General features: G+C 38.9%; 2 protein-coding genes across 5 annotated transcripts in view; one reads left to right on the forward strand and one right to left on the reverse strand.

Annotated features, from left to right (window-relative positions):
* The first annotated feature begins 1,028 nt into the window (after positions 1-1,028).
* cog7 (component of oligomeric golgi complex 7) lies at positions 1,029-7,826 on the forward strand. Its single transcript, XM_058400442.1, has 18 exons — positions 1,029-1,289; positions 2,439-2,665; positions 2,769-2,917; positions 3,089-3,205; positions 3,273-3,441; positions 4,069-4,151; positions 4,329-4,451; positions 4,546-4,744; positions 4,878-5,005; positions 5,094-5,248; positions 5,530-5,646; positions 5,726-5,791; positions 5,861-6,041; positions 6,205-6,345; positions 6,485-6,568; positions 6,683-6,797; positions 6,900-7,043; positions 7,362-7,826. Exons 2-18 carry the CDS (start codon positions 2,500-2,502, stop codon positions 7,526-7,528), a joined length of 2,304 nt encoding a protein of 767 aa, XP_058256425.1. The 5' UTR covers positions 1,029-1,289; positions 2,439-2,499; the 3' UTR covers positions 7,529-7,826.
* Positions 7,827-10,131: 2,305 nt separating this feature from the next.
* Positions 10,132-21,829, reverse strand: part of kcnc3b (potassium voltage-gated channel, Shaw-related subfamily, member 3b) — a 65,341-nt gene continuing 53,643 nt past the window's right edge. For 3 of the 4 annotated variants that reach the window (XM_058399700.1, XM_058399691.1, XM_058399706.1), the window contains one exon: positions 10,132-15,692. Coding sequence is in view for 2 of the 4 variants with exons in the window: in XM_058399706.1 (XP_058255689.1) it covers positions 15,679-15,692 (14 nt within the window). In the remaining 2 variants the exon portion in view is untranslated. Of the gene's footprint in view, positions 15,693-16,246; positions 20,116-21,829 lie in introns of all 4 variants that reach the window. The other variant, XM_058399674.1, reaches the window with a different exon arrangement.

The following is a 21,829-nucleotide window of genomic DNA, read 5'->3' on the forward strand; positions in this document are numbered from 1 at the left end:
AGCTTGGGTTTAACACAGGTTTTGTGTTAACTGTTTATTTATTGTTGTATAACGTAACTTCAAGTCACTGAAACAGTCATGGATCATATGACGATTTGTCTTGAAACTTTTGCATCACATTCAGTCTAAAATGTAAACTGAAATAATTTACTAAATATTTAAATACACAGATCAGCAGAGACTTCACCATGCTAAGTGCACATGCTAAACGGTATTTATAATTAATGCTAGTTAGCTACAAAAGTGTAGAGGGAAAGAGAACGGCGTCGCAGCAGCGGCCCGGACGACATTAAAGGTAACACCAGCCACGTCATTTCACACGACGTCTCTCGTAAACACACGGTGATCATTTACATCATTATGGATTTAAATAAATATTATTAAATGAGCTTTACAGTCGAGTAGATATACGTCCATTTCGTCGAATAGAGTTTATACAAATGACACATATTAATCGGAACACTTCTTTCCGTAGTTGTACATCCGCCGGGACTTAATAAAGGCGTAATACATTATTACACCACCCGTATTCCGACAAACTCCGCCTTTTCGCTTCGGGATTGGTGAATCAGCTCAGGCTTTCTACGCTGTGATTGGTTACTAGATATACAACTCCTTCCCATTTCTGGTTCCTAAATAAAACTACCCGGTAACTGTAACTTGTTTAGCAAGCAAGGATAATAACTAAAGTATAATTAGTAAGGGATAAAACAAAAAATTTAAAACATGCAACAAAAAATTCAGCAATGCTGCTCTTATAGAAAATTAATCAACACCAGATGATTACAAATATAATAAAAGCAGGCATGAATCCCATTGCATTGTTTTTCGTGTGCCTTATTTGATCTATCCTCTAAACAAATTCCTAAATTGTTTTTCTTCTTGGAATGCAAATATTCTGGTGTTTAGTTTCATCTATTTTAATTTTTGTGAATGGATGTGCATAGAATAAATAAATAAATAAACCAGAGTCCTTTCTGGACTGACCAATCATAACGCAGGGGGTGCAGTTTGCCTGAATACGGTTGGGGAGAAAATGAAGCTTAGGCAACCCGGAAGTAGCAGTAAACATTCAGGATATTTGCTGGCAGTCTTTAAGCCATTTTTAAAACCTCCAGAAATATTAGATTAGACTGAAATCGTGAGTTCTAACGCTGGAGGAGGCGGTGGCGCTCCTGGAGCTGTATCTGGTCGTTATGGTCATTTCTTTCTCCTGGGCTGTTTATTTTCTCTTCGTGTCCAAACCGGGACTGGGCAAAAACTACAGGATGGACTGAACTCAGCTGCAGGTATTCTCCTCCATATTATATTTAGAAACAGATTTAAAGTACATTTGGTGAGATTATATCCTTCCCACTTTCTGCAGGCACAGAAATGTTCATTATGACCCGGTTAACTGTCATTTTCTAACCTTTTGTATTATAAATACAGTGCCTTTGTAAAGATACCGCGCGACACTGAGATGCAAATTAAGGTGGATGAAAGCGATTGGTCACCTGTGTTGATTATGCAAATTGAACGCTCTAAATTGGCTGCTGTCTTTTGTTCAATATTAGCATACTTTGTAGAATTAAACGTCCTGTTACATGGAGCCACGCGTTATACCTTTAATACATTTCTAGAGAAGTTCAGCTTTCTAGAATGGTCACGAAAATATGTTATGGCAGCTATACACAGTCGTTTCATTTTCGAAATGAATAAAACAAAAGAAACCGCCATGTTACATTACAGTTACAAAGTACTAGCACTGGAGACTCCTTCCATCATGTATATGGCATGCAATGACCTTATTAACTCCAGCTTTTAATATCAACTCCAGTTGTTTGTTTGTTGCACCTGGTACACAGCTTCTCCTTATGGGCATTGGTAGAACTCTTAAAAGGGGCGGAGCTACATAACTACCTGCGCATATCCGTGACTGTTGGAATTGCGTGGAGTCTTGTGGTAGTGGTGTGATTCGTAAATATTGTAAATAAACTGGAAGTATGAAGTTCTGTTTGATTATTTGATTATTTTGGAAATATGTTGTTTTTAAGTCAAGCTAGTTTCTGTTAGCTGTGTAGCTGATGGTGTTAATGGTCTTGGTTTCTGAATCCCAGTGAATGAGTGATAACGTGATTGAACAAGCGTGTAACTATAGGTTATATATAGTGGTTATAGATATAGATATAGATATAGATATAAGGTGGCTCAAGTGGTTAAGGCTCTGGGTTGTTGATCGGAGGATCAGGGTTCAAGCCCCAGCATCACCAAGCTTGGGCAATGCTGTATCATAGCTGCCCCTGTGCTCTGATCCCAACTTCCTCACCTGGGATATGTGAAGAAAAGAATTCTACTGTGCTGTAATGTATATGTGACGATAATAAAGGCTTCATGCCCTCAGTTCTAGATTAGATTAACACCTACTGATCATCCCTCTCTTTTCACTTCGCCCTCAGTGTGTACTCGAGGATCCTAAGACTGACCGCGTCAGCTCACGCGAGCCTCAGATCCGCGGTCATGGACTTCTCCAAGTTCCTGGCGGACGATTTCGACGTGAAGGATTGGGTAAACGGTGCCTTCAAAGTGGCGCAGAAAGATGCGCCGGGCAAAGCGGACGCTCACGCAGCAACGCTGGTCATGAAGCTGCAGCTGTTCATTCAGGAAGTCAACAACTCTATAGAAGGTAACCTGAAATAAACACTGGTATTGATTGCTGTATGGGTGTGATTTTTAGTGACTTTTACTGATTGTGTACACCTGTACTGTGTGTGTGTGTGTGTTTTCAGAAACAAGCATTCAGGCTCTGCAGAATATGCCCCGTGTTCTGAGAGACATCGAAGCAGTAAAACAAGAGGCTTCGTTCCTCAGGGATCAGATGGTGATGGTGAAGGAAGATATTAAGAAGTTTGAACAGGACACCGTGCAATCCATGCAGGTGCACAAAAAACCCCACATCTTGTTGTTTCTATAGTAACAGCTTCCATGGGGACGCGTGTGCGAGATGAGGCGTGTGTGTAATTGTTGATATGGTGAAATTTTCTGCAAGAAGAAAAGTCTCCATTTTAATGTGTGTAAGAGAACTGTTTGAAAATCTGTGTGTGTGTAGGTGCTAGTGGAGATTGATCAAGTCAAGTCCAGGATGCAGCTAGCAGCCGAAGCGCTGCAGGAAGCGGATAAGTGGAGCACGCTCAGTGCAGACATTGAGGAAACCTTCAAAACTCAGGTGTGTGTGTGTGTGTGTGTGTGTTTAAATGCTGGTTAATGTTTACTTAAACTTTGTGTGTGTGTAGGACGTGGCTGTGATCAGCAGTAAGCTAGCAGCGATGCAGAACAGCTTGGCCATGCTGGTGGACACTCCGGACTACAGTGAGAAGTGTGTGCAGCTGGAAGCTCTCAAAAACAGACTGGAGGCCCTGACAAGCCCTCAGATCGTGTCCACCTTTAACACACACTCTACAGGTCTCCTTCTCTCTCTCTCTCACACACACACACACACACACTTGATGTGTCACGCAACCCCTTTGATATGTAACCTTCATGGAATGGGTCTCCAGTGTCAGCACTCTGGAGACCACCTGCAATGCCACAGCCACCACCGGGAATAACATAGCTAGTGCTTGACAACACCCTGGCAACTGCCTGAGATCCCATAGCAACCACATAACACCACCCTAACACCTGCCTAGAACACAATAGCTTGAAATACCTCAGCAACACCTTAGCACCCATATAGAGAATACCATAGCAACCACCTAGCAGCACCCTAGCAACTGCCAGGAATATCATAGAAACTAACAAGCAACATCCTATTAACCCCCTGGAATACCATAGCAACCACCATTCAGCACCCTAGCAACTACCAGGAATACAATAGCAACCTAGTAAGCAACAATTTATTAACCACCAGGAATACCATAGCAACCATCTAGCAACACCTTAGCGACCACCTGTAGCACCCCCTCAACAACATGCTTAAGCTCACTAAGAAATGCATTTTTCTAGTGTTTAATAATGTGTGATAGAACGTGTGTGTGTGTTTGTGCATGTGTGTTTGTGTGTGTGTGTGTGCGCGTGTTCCATGTGCAGATCAAGCGAAGCTGTTTGTGAAGGTTTTCACAGAAATGGACAGAATGCCGCAGCTGCTGGCTTACTATTACAAATGCCACAAGGTGAGGACACACACACACACCCAAACACACACACACACACACACAGAGTAAAACATCTATCGCACTACACTTGCACATGTGTTTCTGCAGTCAGATGAATATTGTTTCCGTATTATATGATGTCATTCACACTGATGTCATTCACACTGTGTGTGTGTGTTTGTGTGTTTATTTCAGGTGCAGCTGTTGAGTGTGTGGGAAAATGTGTGTCAGTCTGATGCCCTGTTGAAGCAGCAGCTGTCTGAGTTCTACGACACACTCCTTTCCACGTGGTACACACAGCTCCAGTGGAGCAGTCAGGTACGTACACACACACACACACACACACAGCTTTTATACACACTGGATGCTACAGTGAGTCACATACATGTTGTGTATGTGTGATCTTGAGCAGGTCTTTAAGAACCCGTATGAGGTGGTGACGGTGCTGATGATCCAGACCCTCGGTGTCATGGCTCCATCAATCCCAGAATGCATTGCAGCAGCACTGGAGCGCTGCCCTGCTGAGAGCCGACTCGACACACTTCTCGAGCTGCACCAGATGACCGCCAGCTTCAGCCACAGCCTGGAAAACGCCATGCAGCCTCACCTCGGTGTGTGTGTGTGTGTGTGTACACAACCCTGACTGCACACACTTTTTTTACATTTTTAAAAATGTAGAAAAGTGAAAGGGGGGGTACTTGTGGTAATCATCACAATGTGTGTTTGTGTGTGTTTGTGTTGTAGGTGAGTGTAACCTGCTGAAGGTGAGTGAGCTGGTGTCGAGTGTGTATACGCCATATAAAAGTTATCAAATGCAGTATGGGGAGCTGGAGGAAAAAAACCTGCTGATCCAACTCAGTGCTGTACCGCTGGTGAGCACACACACACACACAGATTTCAGGTGTCATTCCCGAGACTGATGTCTGTGCACACTTTTTACGTGTGTGTGTGTGTGTGTAGGAGGTTGGCGAGGTGCTGGACTGTGTGCTGGAGCTCACACACTCGGTACAGAAGGTGTTTGGTCTGGCAGCGGCGGCCGTGGAACGCTGTGTTAAGCTCACAGACGGACTCGGAGTGTGTGGCCTCATCAAAGCCCTGCGTGCTCTGTTCACTAAGTACACACACACACACACACACACACACACACACAGACATACAGACACACAGTTTTCTTGTCAAATGTCTTCATAATTTATGCATTTAAAATAAATTACACTTTCTCTGCCCCTACCCATGTACCCCTGTTTTTGCCCCTCTTTCTCTCCTTATGCCTTCACCTCACTCTTTCTTTCTTTCTTTCTTTCTTTCTTTCTTTCTTTCTTTCTTTCTTTCTTTCTTTCTTTCTTTCTTTGCCTCAATCTGTCCATTTCTCTCTCTCTCTCTCTCTCTCTCTCAGGTATGTGTCCGATTTCTCCATCACACTTCGGTCCATCAGAAAGAAATATAAACTGGAAGACACACCCACTTCAGAGGTGTTCACTGAAGATTGGACAGCTTTCCAGAATTCTGTCAGGTGGGCGGAGCTTTGTGAGCCACAGCCTCCTTCATTACTGCACATATATATTGGTTAACTTTTTTTTTTTAACTTATAGGATTATTGCTACATGTGGAGAACTTCTCAGGCAGTGTGGCACTTTCGAGCAGCAGCTTTCTAACAAGTAAGAAACACACACACAATATTTCATTAAAGTTACACACACATTTGCATCACTATTGATGATTGGCAGGATCCTGGGAAAGGCGGGGCGTTTCCTGTGGGAGGGGTTTAACCCCAGGAGTCTGAGCGGCTTGCAGGAGGGCGGGGCTGAGAGGCGTGGCCAGAAGAATCCTTGGCAAGATTATAACTACCTACAGCAGAGCAGCACGGCTGAGTACAACACCCTGCTGGAAACACTGCACACACTCAAGGTCTGTGTTCTCACTGTTCAAGCTGCTCAGGTGTCACATTAGGGGTGTGCAAACTTTTGCACTGAACTGTATTACGGCTTTTGAGACATCTCAGTGAAGCCACGTTGAACTGAATTCCAATTGTCGAAAACATTAGCAATAAAGGTGTGTGTGTGTGTTGTAGGAGAAAGGCACAGGGAACTCGAGCCTCCTCTCTGACACTCGTGCCGCTTTGACTCGGCTGAACCAGCAAGCCAATCAACTCGCCTTCGACTCCGTCTTCCTGCAGATCAAACGGCAGCTCTGCCTGCTCAACAAACCAGAGGTGTGTGTGTGTGAGAGAGCGAGAGACAGAGACCAAGACAGAGAGACAGAGAGATGTGCCAGAAAGACAAGAGAAGGGTTTGACTCTGTGTGTGTGTGTGTGTGTGTGTGTGTGTGTGTGTGTGTGTGTGTGTGTGTAGGTTCGAGGTTCTGCTGCTCTGGGTGAAAACCTTACAGAAGATTTGCCAACCTTCAGCCTCTCACCACAGGAGTACATTACTAACGTAAGACACACACACACACACACACCCCTGGTTTCACTAATATTTGTCTCTCTCTAACCATTGTCACACACAGTCATGATTATTAAATATGTGTGTGTGTGTGTGTGTGTGTAGATTGGTCAGTACATCATGTCTCTGCCGTTGCATCTGGAACCGTTTGTGACTCAGGAAGATCCGGCTCTGGAGCTGGCCTTACACACAGGCAAACTGCCATATCCGCCTGAACAAGGTAGGTACACACACACACACACATTTTGCCATGTCCAGCTAAACAAAGTGTCCACATACACAACACTTGTTTTTATCCACTAATAATACACCCTTCCTGTAGGTGACGATGTCCCAGAGTTGGAGAACACGGCGGATTATTGGCTGGGGTCTATCGCCAGGGCAACCATGCAGACCTACTGCGATGTGATTTTGCAGATCCCCGAGCTGAGTCCTCACGCTACCAAACAGCTGGCTACAGACATCGGTATTATAACACACACAAGCTGATATTCACACAATATTAAATGTGGTAATGGTATATTATTTAGGATTATAGCTCAGTGCTGTTGAACTCTTACGCTTGATTGGTCAGAAGGTTTAATTGATTGATGACATTTCTAGTTAGGTAACTGATTTATGGGAAGGAGTCTCCAGTGTTAGACTTTTAGACACACACACACACACACACACACCCCAAGTATATTTCTTACTGAGACCATTTTTCACTGTTTAAGAATCACCAGAGCATCATCATGGTGGATTTGTTTAATGGAATAAGGCATAGTTTCATTTCTGTTCCCAGATTACCTGAGCAACGTGATGGACGCCTTGGGCCTCCAAACATCCAGAAGTCTCCAGAACATCACGGCTCTCCTCCGTGCCAAACCTGAAGAATTCAGACAGACGGCTAAACCTCTCCCACGCAGACTGTCGTCCACCATCGCTGCCATGCGAGGCCTTGAGCACTGACAGAGACGCACACCATAAAGACATTTTTTTTCCTCCTTCTGTCATCCAGGAGGTTTCTTATTCACCAACTAAAACACTTCAAAAACGGATATATATATATATATATGTATGACATTCTGATAATTAGCAGTGTGTCACATGATCATGTAGTGTGTATGGATGTTTGCATTTTACTCTCCTACAGATTAATGGCTCTGTATCGTGTATGTAGGAGAACTGCAGGTGTGCTGGTGTTATTTGTTTCCTTTAATTTGCTCAATGAACTAAAATAAATAATCTACCAAATTCTTGATTCTGATTGGTCAGAAGGTGTTAATGACTTTTTTTTTCTATACAAGCAGTGAATAAGATGATCTCCTCATCATGGCACCTGTTAGTGGGTGGGATATATCAGGCAGCAAGTGAACATTTTGTCCTCAAAGTTGATGTGTTAGAAGCAGGAAAAATGGACAAGCGAAAGGATTTCAGCTTCAAGTTTGACGAAGGACCAAATTGTGATGGCTAGGCCACTGGATCAGAGCATCTCCAAAACTGCAGCTCTTGTGGGGTGTTCCCGGTCTGCAGTGGTCAATAACTATTAAAAGTGTCCTTCCAGTCCTGTAAGTTGCGAGGGGGGGCCTCACCTATAGGACTTGAATCTTGGTGCCAGATACCACAGCACACCTTCAGGGAGCTAATGGAGTCCATGCCTCAATGGGTCAGGACTGTTTTGGTAGCAAAAGGGGGACCAACACAATATTAAGCAGGTGGTCATAATGTTATGCCTGATCGGTGTATAGAGAGACTTGTATGGCGCACTTAATTTATACTAGGGGGAAAAAAACCCTCAGGTACTCTGGTTTCCTCCCCAAATCCAAATACACATGCTTTGTAGGCTGACGCACATCTCTAAATTTTCCATAGTGTGTGTGTGTGTGTAAGATGTGTGATGGGTTAGCGCCTCATTAAAGTTGTCCCTCACCTTGTTCCCCAAGCCCCAAGGAAAGGATAGGATACGTGCTACACAACGTTTATTTGTGGATGGATGGATATGATAAAGAAATCTATCATTTATCATTTATCTCAAGAATCATATAATTTATGGAAGGAGTCTCCAGTGCTGGAGAGAAAATATTCTTGAGTATATAATCCACAGATATTAGCTTTATTAGCAGATATTAGCAAGCTTTTATCATGTAAACATTCAAATACCATTACTAGCGACCATTACTACATATACAGTTTTTTTTTTTCAAAAATCAAACGGCAATGTAATTATTTTAAATGTATTGATATCAAATATATAAATACTTCAAACTGAAATCTTAATTTTCTTTATTTTTGTTGACAACAACACCTTGTTTACACGTTCCACCAGCAGATGGCGTGCAAAGCAACGTTAACGCTCCTGTTAGTGTATATGTACTGTTATAAACGTGGAAATGTCCGGAAAATGTTTTGTACTGATATTCTGTGGTGAAAATAATTATATTAATAATAATAAAAGAGTTTATGTTTAGCATTTAATGCTACATGCATACATTTGTTTATGCTACTTAGCAATGTTCTATTAAACTGAATAGAAGTTGTGAAAAGATAGGAGAGAGAGAGAGAGATTGATTTATAGTAAATATGTACTTTATAGTACTTAATATTTACTTGGCTAATTACCTGAACATATTCACCCCTATAAAATATTTGGTATATTCCACTCCTTCTTCGTCTATTTATGCTAAAACAGATTACTGAAACCAATAAGCAATCAAAATAGACTGTAAAACAATCCATTTCGGAAGTATAGGTTTCTTTTTTAATTTTTGGGGCAGCTTTGTGGTTAACACTGTTGCCTCACAGCAAGAAGGTCCTGGGTTTGAATCCCGGGTATGAATGTGCCTGCCTGGGTTTACTCCCACAGTCCAAAAACATGTACATTAGGTTGATTGGTAATTCTAAATTGCCCATAGGAGTGTGTGTGGTTTTCTGTCTATATTTGTGGCCCTGTGATGGACTGGTGACCTGTCCAGGTTGTACCCCTGCCTTTTGCCCAGTGTGTTCTGGGATAGGCTCCAGCAGATCCCCGTGACCCTAATTAAGAATAAAGCGGGTATAGAAGATGGATGTATTCATTCAGGTTTTCCTGCTTCCTCAAAAAAGAGACTACACTACTGCTAAGTGTGGGCTTCCTTAAAGCCTTAAAGAAGTCAGACCCTTCCCACTTTTTCTAGCCCCACCCACCATGTTGCTTAGGCCACACCCCGATGAGACTTAAGCTGGGTCTCAAATGACACATTATACACTATACATTATGTATTCTAGCATCTGGTATGTGAGTTTTAGAAAGTTCCTATCATCGTCTCAAACCCAGAATATGTAAAATGATGTCTAAAGCATGTAATGTGACAAAACCTTATCAGAAAACAGATTGATCAGACCTATATATCCATACCTGCTGCTATAGGTAGGCTTTGTATTCATTGTAATTTGTATTCGCGACAGCTAGAGCTGAGCATTCAGAGATATAAGAAGCGAAGTCTGATGTCTTGGTGAATTTAATGGTAAAAGAAAAAGAAACAAAAACAAAAACTGAAGCCAGATACACACACACACACACACACACATCAGGAAACATGGTTACTAATTACTTTAATCGTCTTAATTACTGATCATGTTGATTGGGTTGGCAGTGGTCAGTGTGGCAAAGATTGCATATCTGTAATTCAAGTACATCAAATAAAACACAATCAGTACACACAGAAAGTCATGATTGATTCAGCTGATATAATCGCAGGCACGGAAAAGAACGCAACCGAGAAAAGAAACCCACCTGTGCCAAAAAAAAGAAAGAAAAAAGAAATCAAATAAATAAATAAACATGTCAACAAAGGAATGTGTGTATTTGCATCTGTGACAAATTCAACTTATCACTTAATGCAAAGAGGACAGGAATGATTGCATTCACACCATGTCTATGGTATGCATCGAGCTTTTGCGTACGTGTGTGTGTGAGAGAGAGGGAAAGAGAGAGAGAGAGAGAGTGTGTGTGAGAGTGCGCTTTTTACTTTTCGCTGCTTGAAAAACAAAAAAATCTTGGCACAATCATACAAAACTCTAACTCTCTATGTTCCTATATTCCGGTTTTGCGAAAATCATTCAGTGAATTTTTAAACACCCAAAAATAAAAATAAAAAACACACACACATGTAGGGTTTTAAAGGTTTTCTTATGATAGGTTTGTGACTAAAACATGACGATTTGTTTGAACAATTAAACAAAAAAACATAACATAACAAAACATGTGTATATAAAGTACCAAGCAGAAGTCTGGACAAACTGGATGTTTTATTAAGTTTCTTTTAAAAAACCACAACATGAAGGTTGACACCATTGTGTTTCAGAAATATTATTTTAAAGCAGCTGTTTGTCGTTTTTACAGCCCCCCTGCTGTTTGAGAGGAGGAACTGTGATTAAGATTGATATACTGATAAGCCCCGCCCCTTTTTGGAGTCACCTTGACAGAAATATGCCAAATATTGTGTTGTGTTATTTTGTTCCAAGCCTAAATGTCATTCATTTTCACGTCGAAACCTTCATGGATGTGTCCGGTCTAATCCGATCTTCTGTCTGGTACTATATATTTACACAGATATATGAATATATTTCTAAAGAAAACATTTTTCTTTCATAGCAGCATCTTAAAACCTGGCAGTCTGAAACACACAGTGTTCTTTAACGTTTCCCCACATTCTCCTCCTAACATTTTTGTGCTCTTTTTTTTTTGTCTTTCCTGTCTGTCTGTCTGTCTGTCTGTCTGTCTCTCCATCCCTTCTTCTTCTTTTTTCTTTCTTAAAATCACTTTGCTCACTGGCAGCATTTTGTGATAATTGATCATTTTATTAACACAGCTGAAGAGTGTAAAAAATAATTATAATACATTCAGTCCACTCTTGTGTAATTTACAGCTACACACACACACACACACAAAACACGATTGATGCTACTGGGATTTCGAAGAGGCTTCTCTGCTACAGTTTTAGGTCAAACACAAAAACAAACAAAAAGAATTCCACAAATAACGGTTTGTTTCAGCTACTCAGGATCGTTATTTTTTTGCTAAAATTACGATTTTGATTAAAACACGTGACCTGGGCCTGATTCCAAATCACATTGGCTTGATGTGAGTTTGAAGCTACAGGCAAATCTGCCCTGTCTCAAATGTACCATCACCATGGAAACGGAAATTTAATAGAGGCTACACCCAACGCCGGTATAGACATACCGTAATCATCATTTTCACCTAGTCAAGAATTTTGAGTCCAGTCAAAATATTATTTGTTTGTTGTGATGGTGGACTGGGAAAACCCTTTATACAATGAAATTTGGCGAAACCCCAGGCATTTTTGAACCGAAATTCTGAAATTCTTTTGTATTCCCCGCAACCAAATTTCGAAAATATATTGTCAAAAAACACCTTAAAAGTAAAAAAAAAAAAAACTGGAGATGATCCAATACCTTTATCAAAGCATGACATTCACTGTATAAGAAACTCCTCAGGACTGGAAAATTCTTCAGAAACTGTACTTTGTTTTTCTACATAAGTAGTATTTTGGATGGTTTGTACTAGTATTATCGAAATGTGTGAAATTTAAAAACCAGAAAAAAAACCCAACATACTTCTCGGCCTTCAAAGTACTTGTTAAAAATCTAAAAGGTTTGTTATAAAAAGCGAATTGTGTACACTTAAAAAAAATTCAAATTTCTCCAAATAAATAAATAAATCAATAAATAAAATAGAATTTTAAAAAACTGCACATTTATGCAGGGAAAAAATAATTTTCAATAAGCTTATTAACGTTGGCAAATTGTCTATCAGATAAATAATTCTAACGAACTATGGTTACATTACCAAGTACAAAATTAATTTTAACAACATTTACAAGAAGATTTTCCCTGTCCTCTATAAATAAGTTATTGACCGCATGCTAAGGTGCCCAACGTTTCTTCCATTCTCCACTCACATTTTAATCTCAATTATTTGGTTGCGACAAACTGTAAGTGCCACAAACTAGTGTGGAAAAAGGGTTAGCTAGCAAGGTCTTAGGATGTAAATCAAAACATTTTTTTTGTTTACATGATTTCTTAAAATTTGTGGTGTTCCGATATGCTACTGGCCCAAAATTTTGGCCTAAATTTCGGTCACCATTTTTGCCAGTTTGACAAAAACCAGCTGGGTTTTTCCCAGACCTCCACACATTTTCAATTGAAAGAATTCTGTAACAGCGTCAAAACAGCTATGACGTTTAAAGTTGTCTTCGCTGATACAATTCAGCGTCACTGACTTTCTGTTATTCGCCGCGCTCGGCTCAAGGCAGGACAGCATCGGAAGACCTCGAAAACACCCCAAGGTTCTAGAAGAAACCGTGACGTGATGATGTGGAAAAAGCAAAGATTACGTCCCTTGTGCGATTTCAGTATTGCTGCTAAAGTTGTTTTTGTAAAAACCAAAAATTGGTTTGAATTCGTAGAGAGAGAGACAGACAAAAAAAAAAGGACAGACAGGACAGACAGTTGGACTGAAATACAAGCAAGACAAGCATCCCACTTCTTCTTCTTTTTTTTTCACCTGAGACTAGACAAACTCTTGTCTATTAAAAGAAAATTCCCCACAACACCCTTCTGCCCAGCTACAACCTCCACAGTATTCACACTATTATTGTCGTTGGTATTTATTGCCACATCGACTCGACTCAGACTGAGATGCTTCATATATATATATATATATATATATATATATATATATATATATATATATATATATGTATATATATATATAGATTTATATAGTTTTGCTTTCAATGCATGCTGGGGAAAAAAAATAAGGCTGGATTAAAAGAAGGTTTGAAAATCAGCACCACTTTGGCTACAGAAGAAGCTAGAAAAAAAAAGAAAAGAAAAGCCTCTCAGCAATCTAATACTACCAGACAACAGATCACACACTCATGCCTGCAAAATGTGTGTCCGTGGACATGTGACGTGAACGTGGAAAATCGACGAGATATTATAAGTGGGGCAATAAGTAGCAAAGGAGAATTTGGTGTGATTTCTAATTGTTTTTTTTTCTCCTTCAAATCTAATAAAAGTTTATCTTGCAGTCATACATATAGTCTGATATTTATTCACATTTTTTTTACTATTTCAAAACAAAATATAGCTCTTTTTAATATAATCTTTTTTTTTAAATATTCATTGCATATCATTTTTTATTTGATCTTTTTTTTTATATAATAATTATTATTTTATTTATTTATTTTTTTAAATGTATTTCTAGCCCTCCTCACTTCAACTAAGGGCTTGCAGAAAATACTCATGCAAAGAACTCATGCTGGTAAACAATGTTACAAAAAAACAAAACAAAAAAAAAACATTTTCTTAACGTTTTTTTTCTTTTCATTTTTTTGAAATCTTTTTTTGTTTTTTTAAAGATTTGTCCTTGCATTTTCTCTCTTTTTTTTTTTTTAAATCTCCATTATTTCATTGTTCAGTCTTCTTGCTTCCTCCATTTCAGGAGCTCTTGATTTATTTATTTTTTATTTTTTTTGTTAGTCTCTTTATTCCCTCCTTTCCTCTGAGTAGGAAGCAGTTGCAGTGTTGCAGGGTTTTTCCCACCCTTTCATTTTTTTTTCCAATTCCCAGGTGCAGTTTTTTTGTTTCTTTGTATGATTCTTGAACTGCTCTTCTGTTATTTCTCCCGCCCACTTATCAAAATATATAGATATATATATATTTCTTCTACTTTGTACATTTGTCCTCCCTTATTGTTTTTTTTTTTTTACTGGAAGTACCAATGTCCTTGAAGACAAATTTCCTTGATGTTGGAGGACATAAAAGACAGAGCGAAAGGGAGAACAGGAGATATCAGGAAAACCACCTTTAAAGACCTCCATAAGCCTAAATCATCTCTAAAAAGGTATAAGGGTAGCATGCACACGTTATTGGTCCGAGCAGTCGTCGATGATGTGGCAGTGTGTCAGTCAAGTGTTGACGATGTGCACATGGATTCACTATGGCAGCTTTAGCTCTACTACTAAAATTAATTCATTAAAAAATAAATAACTCAAGTATCACTTTCAAAGAGAGACATTCAAAGAAGGGACTTGAGAACGGATCTTTCTCAGGAAAAGACCGTCATACTGCTAATAAGCTTGGCAGAGATTTAATGGCATTAACTGGTCCTGCTACACCTGATAGCCTGTGTGCATCTAAAGGGAGAATCTTGTTGGTTCGGCGATCCAGACTTTACCTAAGGGAACCAATCTTGGACTCTTATTTGGTCTCGGTGGAGGGCTTTGGTTTGGCGGACTAAATGATTTGAAGTTGCCTTTTCTGAACCGATGGAAAAGAATGGAAGACTCATGTCAGAATAGCAACCCATACCATAAAAGGTGTCCAAGTCATAAAACTAAAATAGGGACATGTAAGTGTAAAAGGTACTGGGGGCTTCTATAAAAAGAAAGGAACAAACAAAACAAACAAAAAGAACACGACTACACAGGACAAGTATGCTGACGACATGTTCCTCCGGAATGCTAAAACGATAAAGGTTTGTGCATGACTAAGTCATTATTAGTCAGTGTGTGCAAACCGTTAATGAATATCAAAGTCTCTAAAAATTGCTGGAGAGGATTGTCCACCAACAAATGCTACAAAGGGTTAGCAGAGATGCTACATGATTAATCTAGCTTGGTCCATCATTCTCAAAAACGTAGAATAATGCACACTCAGAGCTCCATGCCGCAGATTAACGCGGTACTCGGGGCTTCTGGTGTTTTGATCTTATACGGCAGACACAAAGCATTATGGAATGTTTTTGTTTGAATTTTTTTTTTCGCCTCACATGTCACTTTTCTCTCCAAATCAGATTGAAATGCCCAGTGTCTCGCTGTATTAAGAAGAAGTCTTTCAGTAGAACGAGGAATGGGTCCAGAATTCCAAGAGGTTGCTTTGGTTACTGTGTGAAGATCCAGCCTCAGACGCTTACATTTTCCATGTCTTTCCGGGCAATTCCTCCGTCACACCAACATTCCTCAAGTGTCGCATCTTGGATGAGATGCGCCTCCATCCGTAAACTCAGAAAACAACACCTAATTGTGTCTTCTTTAAAGAATCGGTGAATGCTAGAAACTTAACACTGTGGACAAAAGCAAAGACAAGAAGCTGGTTAGAAATTTGTTTTAACCTTCAAATCCAACATAAAATGCTGGGTTTAAAATAAACTATTTCAAAGTTATACGTATTGGTGTTAAAAATAAAAATAAAAAAAAGAAGAAATGGATTTGAAATAAAAAACAGATTTTGTTGAACAAATTCAACCTACATTATAGATAAAACACATGCACTTCACACTGGTATGTAATGTATCTTTAAAGGGGTGTAAAACTCCAGTCCTGCAAAATATCTCAATACTTCAACTTATGAAATGATTCAGAAATTAGTGAGAATGTTATATGTAGAATTTCAGGCTATGTTGTAGTGTGAAAAATCCCAGAAAACCCTTTTTTCCCCCACACTGTAATTTCTGGATATTTTGCACAATGATTCGAACAGCAAGAATGGAATAATCCACCCCAGATACATTTATTACAGTAAATACTTAATAATTGTTATTAAACAATTAAAAAACCACTCATAAAAGGAAACTTATTAGTTAAAATGGACAACAGTAGAAAGCTGGGGTGGCTTTACCTGTCGATGGTGGTTAAAGTTAAGCATGCGAAAGTTCTGTTAACAGATAATTCACTATTAACTGTAGTTTAAAATCATTCATGTATCATTTGGATTCATTTTATGATTCGGCAACACAAACTGAAATAGGCTAGGAGAACTTCAGGAGAATCGGGAACGCTGGAGGTTGTCCAGCAGAATCACAACGTCAACAATTGGAAGAAATGTTGCTGTAGTTCAATTTACTGGACAGTGTTTGTCTTGACAGATTTATTTATAAACTCTTTTACCTGCAAAAGTACTAAGATTGATGTGCAATGTTTGCGTGCTTGAATGAACAGTGGGTGCACATATGGTGTGTAAGTGCAGTATTTTTTTTTTAATGTAGCTTGTGCAAAAGAATACATCGATATAGCACACAAACACGCACAACAAAATACTATACAAGACAAAACACCATACGATTTGGGACATGGCACAGAATAAGCAACATACAGTGAGATAGATACATTATAGATCCTTTTAATGGGTTTTCACGTATATTGTGTAGATACAGGTATGTACAGCAAAGTTGGCAGGTGAAGCTAGTTAAATCTAGCTAGTGGTTTATTTGATTCATCCATTCGTTCTTTCATTCATTCGATTGTTTATTTTTTAAATAACACACAGCAGCTTAAAAGTAGCCTCATAGAGGGAGCTCACAGTTTCAAAACAAACATGTCTGAAAGTGTCCTGATCGTGTTGTATCCGTTACAACAATATGGAAGACACCCCCCCACACACACACTACACAAACAGCTGAGAGTTGAAATTCTCTACATTTTCCAAAAAACAACATTTGTACAACTACATAACTACAACAACAGGACAATAATATTAGATATACAAGTGGACACTGACTGGATGACAAATGGAGAAATGGTGACTGGTATTGATCAAGGATATAAATCTCCTCCCTGGCTAATTCTATTATCGTTTAAGGAATGGGATTTTTAATTTACGTAAATGCCTCTGGAGCTCTTACGGGCCGCGCTACTCTGACGCTCCTACTTTTATGGAGAAGGAGCGGCTCTGAAAGAACAGCTATTGCACTCGGAGTGTCTTAAGATCGCCCGTAAGTTTTTTTTTCCTGAATCTGTCACAGTAACACTAATCCCAAACACTAGAATTTCATTATAGTGTTCTTATTAGAATGGTAAGAATTTCCGAAATACACAAAATCTATTGTACTTTTTTTCCCCATAATGCACTGAAAGCAAGTGAGAATAATAATAAATAAAACTAGCTGCTACGTTGGATGTTCCAGTACACTCATTTTCCTTGCAGCTCTCCTTTCAAGCAAAATACCCATGTAAACTAGAAAAAATTGTAAATCTAGTAGCCATCTTAGTTAAATTATAAACATTTCTTAAAAAAAAAGTTTTCAGCAAATCATTGTTTCCTACTAGACTATAAAATAATAATTTTTTTCTCCATCAATTCTAATAAGAACCCTTTTAATTAAATCCTAGAGTTTGATATACGCCCTGCTTTACTCCTACTATGAAAATTCTATGCAAAGATCAGCTAGAAATCTTGGCCCAGTTTTGCTATGACAGGCGCCATGTTTAAAACAAAATGGCTCCTTTTTTATTTTTAAATGTGCGCCAACAATTGGCTGATTATTCTCCATTAGGAAACTACGCAAACATCTAATGCTAATATATAATAATTTACGTACACAGTATTTGCAATTATTGCAATATATTATTTTACTTTTCTTTTTTATTTTCTGATTCCAAGGAAGCATTTTCTCAGAAATGGCTTTGTTATTATTATTATTTATTTATTTTATTTTAATTAAAATTTTTTTTTTACCCCTTTTAAAATTCTGGAAGCACTTGGTCCGACAGACCTGAATATTTTCTATCTAACAAAAAGATACACAGATAGTTAACACTTGCGTATATATCATATACAAATGAAACAGAGTGGAAAAAAGGAATGTTTTTAACAATAAAAACAATTATCTTCAAAAAATTACATTGGAAGCAGATTTTTTAAAAAACAAACAAACAAACAAACAACAGGACATTAACAAGGACAAGATCAAAAAAGCACTAGTCATATAATCTTCAAATCTGCTTAGCTACTTCATACACTGATCATTAGTTTTTTGTTTTTTTTTACAAACACGTGTGCGCATGAAGAACTTTTCCAGCATCATGAGTGGTATATTGCACATTTTGCATGTATATATATAATCAATATTTCCTATAAATGGTGAGTTTTCCCAGATCAAAAATGATTCCTTACTTTTTCAATTTCACTGGGTTTGGATAAAATAAAAAATAAATTAAATAAATAAATTAGTGTAGAAAAATGTTCAAACAAATCATTTGAATTAATGCCCAAATTGTCTTACTTTGCAGTGTAATCACTGCCGGATTATTTGCAAGAATTTATTTTGTGTAGATTGTACAAACGTAAAAAAAATAATAAATAAATAAATAAATAAATAACAAGCCAAAATGAACAAAAAAAATATGTTGATAAGTGCTAAGAATGTAAACAAACAAAAAAGCATAAACAAAATGATGTGAATTAATAAGTCGCTCCACTCGCAGCATCCCATTGTATCCAATTTATCCTCCATCGAATTGATCCTATATGAATGTAACATGTAGCTAGTATCTAGCATGAGATCTGCAGATATTATTAGCCAAGATAATCATAGTGTTATTTAAACCAAAAAAAACTTTTAAGAGCATACAATAAATTTCACTTTTCCTTCTAAACCTGTTTGTGTAAGGATCGTATATACTAGCTTGTACGCATTCATCGCATTAAAAATGTTCAGTGATTATTATCCAGTCCGGTGAAAGGATAAGGTTTAGCAAAATGTCAGGAAGATCATTTAAGTAGCTCCGTTCGTCTTCCTCGCATCGTTCTTTGGCAGCCTGTTTTATATCTCGCTCTACTGATGAGAATGAAGATGTTTGGCCCACGATAGTATTGAGCACAACAGCTACTTGTATAGAGTTCACACTTACTGTTCTCTAATGCTAGGTTCACAATAGCTAGCGACAAAGCCACAAGTGTAAATTCTGTTCTAAATCCTTAAACCTGGAACCATTCCTAGGGCGGATCCTGGTCCGACTTTTCTTCAATTCTTTGAAAAAAAAAACTGTACGTATAACCATAGATTCCTTTTATCCTCCTTTTTTTATACTTCCGCTTAACAAAAGTAGCTGTTGTTGATGCCGGGTGTTGAGTTTATGTATCCTAACTGACCACAAAGCTATTACGAAGTTTGGCGTGAAACATGAAGGTTGGTGCTAGTTACCAGCTACACATTTTAGCTACTACAATTTTTTACATGACTAAAGACACATGCGACTTTTCACTTGCTAGTGTGAACCTAGGCTAAGGCTTTACGACTTAATATAGCTAATCAGCGTTTTTTATTTTTGTGAATTTCCGAGGAATATTCCTACTTGGTAATTTCAATCCAATCTTGCTGCTGATCAGATTGATCTCACTAAAATACAACGCAGTGCACCTTCTTGCAGCACTACTTATACGCATGCACCTGAAGCTGAGTGGACGAGGATGGAGGAAGGGCTCGCTACATTCAAGATGGTTATTGTTGGTTATTGCTTCCATTGAGTTCCACTGGTCAGCCTCCATCCTGTCTTCCTCCTGTTCCCCTGTCCTGAGTTTCTAGCATTTTCCTTGTTGCTTTATTTTTTCGCTCTACAATATGGAAGGGATGGGTGAGCGGCAGCGGCGCAGGGGTCCCGGAGCCTCGTAGGGGTCATAGGGCGCGCCGGTGATCGGGGTCAAACGCAGCGAGGACCCTGCCATTCCCGATATGTTGTTCAAGCTGCGAGATTTCTCGTAGCCCGTGGCTGCCGTTTGATTCGATCGAAAAATTTATAGGAGTTTTTTTTAAAGGTTGGATTAGTCAGTTAGTAGTTAAATCAATGTTTTTTTTGGTGGGGGAGGGGGTTTCAGAATTAATGAATGGACATAATTTGAAATTTCAAATTGAAGTGAGTTCGGATGGAGTTAGCAAGAAACGGGTGAGAAAATGAATTAAACAGAAAAAATGTTTGTGATGTTTAAAAAGCAGATATGAAATGAGAGGAACTCAAAGAAAGGTTGAAATAAAGGGGAGACATCAAGAAGAGACAGAGACACACACATACACATACACACACGCACACACACACACAACAAGACAGGACAAAACAAGAAGAGGCGAGTTATGAATTATGTCAAACATTTCCATCCTATAAAATCCACCACAACACACAATTCTTCATAGACTACAGCAACTCTGTCAGCTGAAGGAAACACCTCCTGGTTAAATACCATGTCTTCCGCAAGGGTTGTGTGTGTGTGTGTGTGCGTTATATATGATGTGTTTCAATCAACTCGAGACAGAGTGGCACGGACGTCTTGTTTCAGTACACGCCTGAGCCCTTACACCACGTTTTGTGCTGCTGGAGGCTGTCGAGGACACCACACCATTTTGTAGTGATGTCAGCAGCCCCCGAGTGGCTTTGGCATCTTCTTTGAATATTAAGAGTGTGTCCCAAAGACATGTCTAGTTAGCGTTCTTACCGAACGCTAGAATAGTGTGTCTGCTGTGTGATGGTGCCGTAGCATTTACAATGAATTTCTTCTTTTGATTCGGCTAAAGAATGATGTCGTGCTCATGGTCAGCTAAAGCACCAACAGTACCTCGGGTGCTTTCGGGCTCGGTCCGGTTCCTGTATCGATCCCGGGTTCGTTTCAGAAAGAGCTTTGTTATCTCAGAAATTCTTCCTGAGCTGTAGGTTGATTAGACCATCCCTCCTTTCAGGGTAATTTAACTTGAACTCATTTAAATGATTTATTGGTTCAGATTCAATGTTTTGGTCAATCGTATACAGAATCCTTTGAAATTCTGTAGTTACTTACATAGTGTTGGTTTTTAAAATTCTATTTAAATTTTGTCTTTATCTAGAAATATAACGTGATGACGGGGGTTGTTTTCAAGTCCGTTTGAAGCGAACCCCAAAGAAATTCAGGTTTTTCCAAGTCCCCCCTCCTCTGTGTGATCGTTTGCCCCACATCATTCCCATTAACCAGACCTATTATGATGATTATTCAGAATATCAGTGCTCAAGGTATTTCCATTCGACACTACGACCTAGCTGAAGACTAAAAACACGTCCCCTGGTCTTTTACCAATCTTCAACTAGCCTCAGATTTCTGTTTTGGCTTGACCTTCAACGTATTGTGCGTTCTGAGATGCTTTTCTGTTGACCACGATTGTACAGAGTAGTTATTTGTGCTAACGTTGACTTCCTGCTAGCTCAAATGAGTAAGGGGATGTTTTTGGGGGGTTTCAGTTCTATGTGGAAATCCTAGCAGATCGTCAACTTCTAAATATTTTTCAACCCAAGTCCAACCACAGCACAATTTCCCTTCGTTCTTGTATTTAACATGAACATTAACATTGGACCTGCATGGTTTTTAAGCTCTGAACTGCTGCCTCTTGATTGGCCGATTTCTTGACAACAGCTTTTACAGGTTTTCCTAGTCAAGGTCAGCTGATTAGATTTCTAGATGTCT

This window comes from Hemibagrus wyckioides, linkage group LG01 (assembly GCF_019097595.1).
Source record: "Hemibagrus wyckioides isolate EC202008001 linkage group LG01, SWU_Hwy_1.0, whole genome shotgun sequence".
NCBI lineage: Eukaryota > Metazoa > Chordata > Actinopteri > Siluriformes > Bagridae > Hemibagrus > Hemibagrus wyckioides.

Excerpts from the sequence above, each read along its gene's own strand:
- cog7 (XM_058400442.1), top strand. The coding sequence starts at position 2,500 with ATGGACTTCTCCAAGTTCCTGGCGGACGATTTCGACGTGAAGGATTGG. Across the intron at positions 2,918-3,088 it reads ACACCGTGCAATCCATGCAG|GTGCTAGTGGAGATTGATCA; the intron begins GTGCACAAAAAA and ends GTGTGTGTGTAG. Across the intron at positions 6,569-6,682 it reads CACAGGAGTACATTACTAAC|ATTGGTCAGTACATCATGTC; the intron begins GTAAGACACACA and ends GTGTGTGTGTAG.